At 38.0% G+C, this 12,300-nt stretch overlaps 1 protein-coding gene across 1 annotated transcript in view; it reads left to right on the top strand.

Moving 5' to 3' along the window:
• PIGK (phosphatidylinositol glycan anchor biosynthesis class K) overlaps window positions 1-11,679 on the top strand; it is a 73,331-nt gene extending 61,652 nt beyond the window's left edge. The window contains exon 12 of the mRNA XM_026086908.1: window positions 10,405-11,679. Within this exon, the coding sequence (XP_025942693.1) occupies window positions 10,405-10,521 (117 nt within the window). The 3' untranslated portion in view covers window positions 10,522-11,679. The remainder of the gene's footprint in view (window positions 1-10,404) is intronic.
• The last annotated feature ends 621 nt before the right edge of the window (window positions 11,680-12,300 follow it).

The raw sequence follows: 12,300 nt of genomic DNA, 5'->3' as shown, positions 1-12,300 counted from the left end.
CTGTATTTTACAGGGATGAGGGAATGTTCTCCAGTAGAGTTTTTCCTGATACTGCTGGATGGCTTCTGTCAAGACCCACTTTGAGTTTCTCCTGATGTGTAACTTAGAGTGGTCTAATTCCTTCTTAGCCCTTCCTCCTCTCCGCAAAGGCTGTGCGCGGGAGTTTCCAGACTAAAAGCACAACGTGCTCCTGCAGTTTCTGTGATGAAGCCTGGATAGCAGGGTCAGCATTGGTATTGCCTTCTGGCTATTGGCTTAGGTCTAGTTCATGGATTTCTGCTGTTCTGTATTTGTGTCCCTGGAATAGTAACGCCTGGAATAAAACAAGTGCCYGCACACATCATGTATATGTGTGTGTGGAGTGGAGGGAAGGGGGTATTGTGAGGTATTTAGGCAAAGGGCAAAGTATTTATTAGTTCCTTATATCACTGCTTAATACTGATTGCACTGGTCATTGACACAATGCGATTGTGCGCATGTGTGGAAGCACATGAGCTTAATTTGAATATATGGTTAAATTCTTTGGCTTAATTTGTGTTACCTTTCACTAAATGTATGCAGGTTCAGACCTCTTTTAAAAGCCTGGTTATTGAAGTATGCTATAGTAGGCTATCCAAGAGGCAAGATTTAATTTCAGTTTTCTGGTGTCAGTTCAGTGTTTTGTAACATTTTCATTTCTCACTTAAGCTTGTAGAGTTTTTATTAATCATTATTTGTTTCTGTTGTTTACACATGAGAGCTTCTCTGATAGACAGTGTTTATTTAAATAGTATTTCAGTGAATAGTAAAATTAACAGCAACAGTTTTGTTAGTTTTTTTTTTCTTCTATCTACTGTATTTGTTCTTCTTCTAAACATATGCAGAATGAAAAGCAGTTGTTACCAATAAGCTCACATTGATAAGGACAGGATATAAATGTTATCAATTGACATATATTGCAGTGCTGTGGTGGCAGATACCTTTCTCGACGGTTTTCCTCAGGTGACGCCACTGTTAGCTCCAAATATGTTCACACATTTATCCCACTTAACCATGTAAACTTAGTGAGGTGCTCTGGGTGATTTTTGTGTTAAGTTAATTATATTTTGTTTACTGTTCAGTAGCGTGCTGTGAGGAGCATGGCAGTGCAACTCTCAGGCTCTTGACAGGACTGATGAATGGCTGGAGATAGAGATATTGGCAGGCCACTCTCTAGTGCTCTCCCTGGAATTGTTTTACTAAATAATTCAGAGGGTTGAAATTTGATCAAATCATTTCCATTTTAAGAGTGAACGGAAGGGGTAAATGAATAAAGACTCCAATAATGGAACAGTTGTGTTTGTACCRTTGAGCAGACAAAACAGCATCCCGTTTCGTTGTTCCTTTGCAAATTCCCGTGGGTGCTTGCGCTCCTGCTTTGTGCGAGCAGTCGTGTGTGCTGACCAGCTCTCGCGGTCCCTGTGTGGCAGCCTGCCACGGCCAGCTCTCTGCTCCCTTCRCGCCCTCCCCGGGGCAAGAGGGCCTGTGTGTGACAGTTGTCCCGTGGGACGCAGTGTTCCTGGAGCAGTCCAGCTCTGGTGGTTGGGCAGTGTGACTTAGAGGTGCATCACATATTGTAAGGAGGATTGTATGGAGGCAATTCTCAACACCAAAAGACCAGTTAGAGACTCGTGTATGGCTCAAAATCGGATGATGTAGTAGTTGCATGGGATTGGGTTACCACGTGACGCCAGTACTGCAGTAAGCAATGGTTAGGTTAGATGGTAGGCAGATAAAGTGCAAGTGGTTTGCCATTAAATAAGATCTGGGGTTTTATCTTTTTAAAGGATTTACCCTTTTGGAAAAATGTTGATGTTGTACATATTAAATGTGATAGTCTGGAGCGTATATGTTTGGCTTAACGTTTTTTTTCTTCCAGAAAGATGGTCTGTGTTTAGCTCCATGTAGCATTCCACAGATGAACTAGTGACATGCAAATGTCGTGTCAGGACACTGAATACATATGACACCATAAATCTGCCATTCTTTCTTAATGACAGCTGCCTACAAAAACTCTTCGCAGGAGTGAATGTGCTCTCTGAGATGCCTTGTTCTTTGACACATCAGACATAACAAAAATGACTTTCTGGTGTAGCTGTAATAATGTGCAACCACAAAAATAAGTGGCTAGATTTGCCACTGTGTTCATATTTTTATGATTTTTATTCAAGGTCATGCAGGAGCTAGAATATCCAAAAGTATTAGGTTGATACTTCATAATAGTTCTATTTCCTTTTTTTTTTTCTGTTCACATAGAGAGTATATACCACATAGGCGTGTGTGAGAATACTTGTCTGGCACATGAGTGCAAAACTACTGAATACAACAATTGCCTTTAAAAGTGGGGGGAGCAAATAGATCTGTCACCAGCTATAACATCCTGATTTCTCAGTGGAAATGTTTTCCAGTAAAAACACAGCCATGTTTGATCATGCATCTTTAAATGTGTAGGCACCTTTCACCTCAGTCCTGCCTTCTTTCCTTCCATCCATTTTCTTTCTTACCTCTTAAATGTATTGCTGTTCTGAGTTGTGCGAGCAAAACCTGGAGCTCTATTGCTCAAGTGTATAATGTAGCACAGAACTGAAGGCAAAGGAGAACTTCATGAATTCTAGTTGTAAAGATTCTGGAGACTCCTTATTTAAAAAAAAAGAGCAGGAAAAGGTATGTGAATAGGGAATATTTATTTGGATTCCAGTTTCTTAAAATGTAGCTATAGAGATGTTTGATTATATTTTGTACTCAATATAGCATATTGAGTATAAGATCTAATGCTGTCTAACATCTGTTGTTAATACAGTCTGCCACCTGGAAATAAATGATTAGATACTCATGGGATATCTAAAAAAAAAAAAAAAGTGTGGTTAGAACCTTCACTAGTAGTTTGAGTGGAATAGTATAATAATTTATGAATGTCATGGTTTCTCCATATAACCAAATACACCTTCATTTATGTTTGATCAAGATTATACTTCATAATGGAAGTTTTGAGGCATACAATTAATTATAAGAGATTAAGGAAAAAAACATGCCTTGAAGCTTATTAATTGAAAAGTATTTAAATGGGTTCACCTCGTGGTCCTGAGTGACACTATGGTAAATCCAAGCAAGACTTCCAAGCAGGAAGAGAGAATGGTGTGCTGCTTAGAAAGGGCGAGCTAGGTGAGGCTAGTATTTGGAGTAATCACAAACTGAAACAGGTAGGTGCCCATCCATGTACGTACTGCCTTTTCTCTGCAGAATTGAGAATTGGGTTCTGGTTCTGCTCTCACTGGCAATGAGTCATTTTATTTGCAGGGACAAATTCTCCACTGTAGAAGACTTTGAGATAACCTTCTCCCGGTGGGAAGTGGGCAGTGCTGCTCCAAAAAATAATGGTCTTGAATGTAGCTTGGACCACTTCACTCCTTTCTAGTGAATATACAGTATCTTTGTCACAGTATCAGCCTCTACATGCCCTTTTCCACCTCCTTTGTTCTTTGCGTCTGCTATTGCTAACTGCTTAATTCAAAATTTGGGTAGCAGCAGGTGTGTCATTTATAGCTGATTATTTTTGGAGGTCGTCTCCACTGAGGTCAGTCTTCCAGCTAAGAAAGTTCATGTTTTTGTAATGTTCTGACCTCCTCCAGTATAAGGACCTCAATAAATTTATCATCCAGTTTCTGGCATTATCCTGTGTGCTGAATGCCTTTAGTTTTGTTTTTGCTAATAATCCTCTTTTTCTTTAAATTAAATAAATACTAAATTTTTTTAAAAGGAATCTTCTCAAAGTAACAGTGGCCAAGTTTTGAATATCAAGTCTGCTTAATTAAGCTGCTCATCTTCTATATTTGTATGCTTAAGTTGGCATGAAGCTTTGTGTTTGCAAATGTAATTCATAGAGGACTTAGGCACCCTTTTGTGAAAATCATGATCATGGCTTCTTTTAGAGTACGATGTTGATTAAAATATAAAAAATTTGCTCAGTAGACCTTAAAAAGATGGAGAGATTATTTTTTTAAATATAGCTTTATCCTATGACTTTATTCTTCTCCATTCATATGCATACACATGTTCCTGACTGCCATAATGATAACTCACTGCTAACTGAGCAGGTAAGACCTCAGCTGTGCTGGTCTACCCAAGGTAGATGTGAATTGCTACAGCTACCAGTACAGAGCTGCATTTGTTAGCTTTGGATATAGCAACTCACGTGTCTTGTTTTGGAGGCCCAACCTAGGGTGTCTGCCGGGAGGGCATCATTCATCTGAGTGGTGGCTTGTGTGGGAATTGAGCTGCCCTGAGTCTCAGGTGCTAGGAAAGCTTCTCGTGATTAGAAGAAGTATATTATGTATTGTGTCACCGGTTGGAAGATTAATGAATAATTGTTAAGCCACTAAAAGCACTTTAAAGTGCTATGTAATGCTGAGAGATAACGCTGAAAGTTGAGAATGATACATGAGCAGCCATTTTTTGGAGTAGAAGTTGATTTCTGCAAAGCTCTTGGAGATTAGGCTTTCTGGAAGGAAATGAGCTAAAGGTCTCAACAGTATTGTGCTRAAGTTACTGGTGATTCTACAGGTTTCAAAGAAATGAGGTTTGTTTAACGTGCAGTTGTTGGTATTGACATGCTAATTTAGTTTAACTGATGTTCTTTCCCATATCTTCCATGAGTTTTTGTTGTTGATGAGCAAACTTTCTTCATTATTTTATTAATATTGGGGGTATCGGTAATCAGGGCACTGTGGTTAATAAATACAAACTGGGGKATTAGACAAAAACTCTTTAATTTTTTTGTAGATTAACAGGCATCCTTTATGTTGGAGTTCTCTTACGACTTTAATCTTGCTGTGGGCACAAAAGTGGATTAAACAATTATTAGATGGCTGGAATTATTAGAACCCCTCCCTCTGAGCACCCAAATCAAAACTATAACTGACAAATTAGAAGTGTGTACTTTCACTGAAAGCTTTGAGGGTGTATTTTATACTGCGATTTACTTGTGATGCAGAAAAATTCATTCTGAAATTGCCCTTTCTTGTGTGCTTTCTAATAAGAATTGCAATGATTACCCAGTTTGAAATTTTAAATTCCAAGTAAATCTAAATTGTTATGGAGTGCCTGTAAGAAATATGTAACGCGCACTATCGGCATGGTGTACTGCATGGGAGAATTTGGCTTTGCAGTAGGAACACTGAGTTTCCTTGTCTTGCAGTTTGAGATCACTTTTTTTTTTGGAGAGAAGCGGGCGAGTGGTGTAGTCAGGCCTGGATCTGTGGTTAGGTTTGCGGTCTGAAGAGCTGCTTTGAAACATGGATCTTCCTTGTTTCACGCTGCTCTTTAGTACAGACCATGTAAACATAAAAGCAGGTATCTTGAGAGACAAGAAACAAAACCTTTAATGTTGCAATGGAGGAAATACAAATGTTAATTCAAATGGAGAGTGACTGCGAAGAGAATTAAGAAATCTCCACCCCAAAAAGCATAAAATTCACCCAATGATCTAATAATGACCCCGGGCACCACACTGAGGAAGAGCAGGCTCGCTTCCCTTCCCCRCTGCTGCTCGCTGACCCCCCAAACGAGGAGAGGCAGAGACCTTTGCAGGGGGCGTCCGCAGGGTTTCCCCTCCGCGCTGTCGCACTCTGGCAGAAAGCCCCAGAATCCCAGGGGATATTTTATTCCATGAGTATTGCAATAACTGGACCCAAACTGGGCCTAGGCTCTCTGAACTGAAACTCCAGAGGGAATTAAGCAGGGGTTAATCTGAAATATGGAAACTGCCACTTYAATGGACTCATTGGGACAAAGCCCTTCTAACAATTCTTTTTTTCGTGCAGTTAAGTATAGATATTTTGCACTCTTGTTTTGTGATACAAATCAGCAGCATCTGCCTCAGGTTGGGGAGGACATTTCCCATAGGCAAGTTATCGTACACATCATTTTTAAGGTTTTGCCCCTTCTCTGAAGCCCTGTTTGGATAAGATGCTGGAGTAGACTTAGAATTGGCATATCCCAGTTTGGATATTAATACTTTCCTGCCTGTAATACTGCTATATTTACATTCTGTGCATTGTTTTGCCTCCAGTTACCATCCAAATGTGGATTTTGAGTTTAACCCAAAGCTTTCTTTAGGAATATTTTAATCCTTATTGAGGGCACTGAAGGAAAGGGGAGTTGTGCTGAAAGAGGATTATAGGGTTGGATTATAATGATACTTTAGCATAGTGTTCTGCACGTGAAATGTTAATATGTGATGTTTTAAATCTTATTTCTGTTCTGACTTAACCTTTTAAAATTAAACCATTCTTAATCTAATTACCACTTGAGTTTTAATGTATTTTATTATTTTTTCCATAAAATTCATTTTAATTGCAATAACAAGTACTGTATGTTTTATGAAACACCTTCATTGAAAGTCTTGGATACTTTCCATTAGGGTCCCTACAGACTCATCCAATTTGACAATACACTGTTTTATCCTCTCCTTAATTACAGTACTTGGAGCAGCTTTCTGTTAACTGTTTTTAAGTTCTGCAGAATAATGATTCCACCAGCACTGTAAAGAGTACAAGAGAAAGCTGTTCGCAGTAGGAAACTTGCTGTTGCTTAGCTACCTATCTTTTTAATTCAGAATCTCCAGCAATTCGATAATGACTAGCCCTTAAGCTGCTAAATGTATTTGTTCTGTACCATTTTATGTGTGCATTTCACCTATGTGTTACAACTATTATTATAGGGATAAAGAGAGTGTTTATAATGGGGTTGTATGTAGTGTAAATGACAAATCCTAAATACATCAATTATATAAGCAGTGCCTAGAAAAGTTTTAGGGGGTACTACTGCAATGGAGATCTAGATGGAAAAGTAATTTGAATTATAAGAACTATTGCCCCTCTGCTCCTCCTGATCAGTGCCAAATAAAAGCAAGCTATGCATAAGTACTGCAACCAGTCCTCAGTCTTTTAATGCTACACCTTCTCACATCAATCTAGATATAATAAAGATATATAATTAATTGCAAATTAAAATACTGGAATACTTAACACTTGTTGCCCATTTAGCATTTTGTCACAAAAGTTTCAACGATTGTCTGTCTGACTTTCAACAATTGTCTGGCTTTCAGAGAGATTTGTTGGAGTAGGACCCTAAGCCATGCCACGTGCATAGGCAAAACACTGAATTTTTTAAGAATCTGGGAGAAACTTTGTATTCGCTAATGCTTTCTGATCAATCCTAAAATTGATGTGAAGGGACAGTTTTATCTCAGAATTGCTTATGGTATACCTACAGAATTGGTATCAGTATGTAGGGAAATTCTGTCCTTTCTTAAACCTGCTTCCCGTATGTGGATGTAAAAAGGAAGCTTTTCTATTTGCTGTTAAAATAATTCTTTTTGATTTAATAGGCTTTTCGCATTAGGCGAGATCTTTGTGCCTCTTCCTTGCCCCCTGCACGTAACTGTTGAAGCCTGGCGTGCCGCGATCCCTGCGACCAGCCGGCGAGGCCCAGCTGCGGCGCGCAGGTGTTTTATGGCAGGGCAGCCCCTCGTGGCCTTTGACTTTGTTATGAAATGCCGCTGGCGTTGCTGTGACAGCTCGGAGTAAAATCGCACTTTCTAGCTAACGCAGGTACACTGGCATTACTTTCGGGATTGACACAACCCCGCCGAGAGAAAAGAATTGCTGGGTGCACTCACGTAACTGTTGGAAAAAGATATTTTGTTGGAGTTTTCTAGTTTACGTTTGTCGTGATTTTAGAGGGATAAACTTGTCAAAAGTCAAAAGCTAATTACATTTTTAAGTCAGTGATGAGCTTTCTGGGAATTCTAGGATCAAGTTAATTTAAATAAATTACTTATTTCTGCTCTTAAAGGTGTACTTTGCAGGTTGAAGCATGAATCTGAATTTTAGGTATTCATAAGGTTTYGGTTGTCTGTGTGCCACTAGTGGAAAATACTGGCATATTTCAATACAATTTTGTGCTCAGTTAACCTCACTATTGACTGTTACAGATGTACAAGAGAGTTGCATCTCTGCCCTTTTATTGTGGTTTAATGTTTTCATGCAGGTTTCAGTTTCCAGGTATTTAAATCCTATTCATTAAGATATATTTAGTTTTAAGATGACTAAGAATGTAACATCTATATCCTCAGCTATTTTTTGTGATACATTCATGTTTATAACAATAGTATATCTACACATTTTAAAGCTGTGGCACATGGCGTTAAACTGATTATTTGTGTGTCCTTGATTTTTCCAGTGCAGAGACATTGCTGTGCTGGACTCTCTTTTCTTATGAGATTTCATGGAGGAGGCTTCAATACATGACACGACAAAATGTAAAACCATACTCATAGATCACCTTTTAAATATTTATTCATATAAATTCTTTAAAGAAATTAAATTATGTGTTCTATACAAAATAGGAGAGGCAGGCATTTAGTGTCACTGACTGGAAATTGAAGTCATTTGTCTAGAAGGGTCAGGTGCCACTTTGGAGTAAGGAATTTGTCTGAGATCCAAGAAAAGAAAGATTGATAGTACAAAGAGATTGATGAAATGAGCACTGCAATATGCATATGAAGGTATGGGTTAATTAGGAAGATTTAAACAAGAAAGTTCTTTGGTGTGGAAAAGTGGGGTGTGCTGTTACTTTCTGATTTGAGCTATGTTGGCAGCCTTCTTGCACATTTAGTATTGATTTCCTGAGATGTTTATATGGAGATGTGTGGTTGTGAATATCAGTGAGGTGGCGAATTACCAAGGTTGCATACTTTGCAGCTGATGTGGGTTTCTTAGGAAATTGGGTGGGGTGTGTGTATATGTATATACACACACTGTCTTTGCTTAAATCTTCACTTTTGTTCCTATTAATGCAAACTATAACACTAGTTCTGTGATTCCTCTAGTAGAGAGAATAAATTCACTGATGTTTCAGGGAATCACGTTCTTCAGATGTCTCAGGTGACATGGCTATTTCTTCCACTTTTTAATTACAAGTTTGGTATTTGAACAAAAGTCTTAAAACTATCTAGCTTTAGAAAATGGAAGCTGAGCAATCCACAAGTGTTGTTTTCCTGTTGATAGGAAAGCTGTTCTGAAAGGGCAGACGCTGCAAACTATTCCTTCTTGCCTTGAAGTTCAGCAGCCGCTTGGTGCATTTTGCGGAAGATGGCAAGCTTCCATAATCAGACTCATGCAGAAATTGAATCAGTACCATCTTTTTTAATAGTTATTCACATGCCAGAGTTATAATTTTAAATTTGACTTAAATGCAACAAAACCAAAATACTCTTTATGTTCCTTTTGCATCATTCTGTACAAGGACAAAGTCGTGCAAATCTTTCAGTAAGGCAGGAATAATGCACTCTGCAAGCACTTCAGTATTTATTATTATAGTAGTGTAAAAATCTTCTCTGTGCCTAGCAGATCTATATAACATGCCTGCTGAGGGCAAGAGCAGACATAGGCGTGAGGGGCTGAGTTCTAAGTACCATAATTCTGATATTTTTGTCATGATACAAGCACAACTTGGTATTCACCTTACTTTTTAGCCTTAAAGACAGATTTTGGGTCACTCAGCAGCGCTATCTTCTACAATCTATTTCTCACAGAATGCGGAGTATCTGAAATTTTTATAAATACGAGAAAAGCAGGAAGGGGACAGATGAGTTTTATCTTGTTGTACCATTAAAYGTGATAGAAAAAGCCTTAACGAATTGCAGAATATATTTCTACAGTTGAGGAAAAGCAATTAGACTCAATGAGGCCTCTGGGAAAACTGATTGACATTAAAAGCAGTCCTACTTCATGTTATGATATTCCTTTAATAATGAATCTCAGCTTTTTGTATGGTTAGGTATTTGTTTATTTAAATAATTCTGAGTATGGAAGGAGCTGTAGAAAACATTTTTKGGGGGGAACAACATGTTCTATTTTTGTTCATATTTTCACTTGTAGGAACTGTTTTGCATACCCATAACATTTTTCTCTTACATTAACATGAGACCAGATATTAGAAATTCTGTCCAAAAACATGTGTTTGAACAAGTCCCCCAGTGTTGATAACATGCCGGGAAGGTGGTGTCTCAGGCACAGGTCTAGTGGCCTTTTGTGATCATTACTTCCCTGCTCCCTTCTAACCAGCTTTTAAGCCCTTTCAGCCACATTAAGAAGAAAGATGCTTCTGCTTTATGATGAAATACAGCTTGTTTTGGTATTTTTCTCTACTGCAAGGAATTTTTTTTCCCCGCTGGTAAGCATAGTGCCTGTTCAATGTGAAAACTAACTGTGGAGTATATATAAAAGTATATAACTATATGTATATAGCAGTATATATTATATATACTATATATGTATACATACATATTTGGGTGTGGGTTTTTTCTGTTTTTCTTTTGTTCAGAAACCAAAACAAAAGGACTGGCATCCTCCTGGAGGATTTATTCTAGGACTCTGGGCGCTGATTATCATGGTTTTCTTTAAAACATACGGAATCAAGCACATGAAACACATCTTCTGAATCTGAGCAAGCAAGATGTTTGCATCGACTGCTACTTGGGATTCACTGGTGCCATCCACGTTCTTTGCATGTGTAATAGGGATGTAGTAAAAAACAATGTCGAAACATCACTTACAAATGTTCTTTTGAAGTGGTCTGCCCCTTTTTTTGAAGAGAGTCTAACAAATTGTTACTAGATTTTCTTTTTTTTTTCACTTTATCTTGTTTAAATATACTTTAATGCTTTCTAGCAATTTTTCTTCATGGTTGAGTTAAAAAAGGTGGGGAAGGTCCCTAAACGTCTTAGCAGAATCTCTGAGGTTGATTATGAATTGTAAACGGGCAAATTGTTTCCCGTGTGCTTCTAAGGAAATTTTAGGAATAGTCACCTATGATCAAAGAACTAGACAGTATGCAGAATGTTATTTAAGATGTCATTTTATCAATAAATTTTAAGCCACTTTGCAGACTTTGGCATGGCATATTGAAAGCTTTCTCTGCAGAAATAAAAATAATGTAGAAAAATATTGATCTTGTTTTTCTGTTAAGTGCAACCCTTAGATCAGTCCTTCTACCTTAGGCAATTTTGGGTTTAGGATTCTATGAGTTGGTAAAAGTAAAAACAAAATACAGTCAAACAGTGACTTTGTCTTTTAACTCCATACAATATGGAGCTGGAGGCCTCTTGGGTTTTCACTACACTGGGTTTTTGCACAGCGGAAAATTGACTTTGGCATCAGGATGAAAAATGTTTAAAATTGTATTATTGTATTCTGTAGTTTCTGAACACTTGGAAAATGAGCTTTATCATTTAGGTTTTGTAAATTCTGTTTTGACATACCGATTTGTTCTTCTTGGACATTTACTGATGAATGTATGTTAAATGGGTTTTGTCTGTATATTGTACTGTYGTATTAGTGACAAGAAGAGCAAATTTGTTTGTGTATAGGAACAAGCCTACCAGGTAAGAGATGTTTTTGCAGTATACTTTTGGAACCTGTTCTCTATCCTAATAATAAAGCTGACATATACATGGTGTAATTTTAGATACTTATTTCTAAAAATTATTAGGAATTATTTGTAATTGCACATAATATCAGAGCCAAGATTGTTGTTTTGGAAGTATATGGTATTGAACATTTTCATATTGCACAAAATATACAAATCTGAATGCTTAAACATTTTTATTGTTGTCCTTTTTTCTTCTCTTTCAGACTGCTTGTGGCACCATAGCCTCAGGTTAGGAGTAGTGGACCTCTCAGAGGGCTGTACATATGCAGTGCCTGGAAGGGCTACAGAGAAGGCAGTTGTTGAGGCTTCCAGCTGTTTCAAAGGGCTGATGCTGGAGAGCAACACAGTCAGCACTATAGCACATCTTCTAGGTATAAAAACATGTTTTTTTCCCCTCTATATGTCTTTGAGGCATGGAGAGGAGAAAGGTACAAAATGATCCATTACCTAGTAGTAAATTCTTGCCTATTACACCTCAGCCTCGCTATAAAGTTATGGTACCTGGAACTTTCTATTGCATTTTTTGCTGAACAACAAGAATTGTTCTCAGCTGCATTTGTTGAGCCCCAGGAATAGGAATAAAGCTACTTTTAAAACAAAGGCATTCCCTACATGTGTGTCCTTACAGTTTTGTAAACTTATATTCTGTGAGAAGTAGTATTACAGACTTCTTCCCAGTTTGCAGATGAGAAGTTTTTTTGTATCACTGATGCGCAGGTATGTCTGCCCAGAACAGTGCAATTTAACGTGAAAGATAAAAGCTCTGCCCCTGAAAAGTGGCCTCCTGAG

The sequence above is a fragment of the Apteryx rowi genome, unplaced genomic scaffold, assembly GCF_003343035.1.
Source record: "Apteryx rowi isolate R43461 unplaced genomic scaffold, aptRow1 scaffold_7, whole genome shotgun sequence".
Classification (NCBI taxonomy): Eukaryota; Metazoa; Chordata; class Aves; order Apterygiformes; family Apterygidae; genus Apteryx; species Apteryx rowi.
The sequence above is the reverse complement of the archived record's forward strand: the minus strand, read 5'-3'. Positions and strand labels throughout refer to the sequence as shown.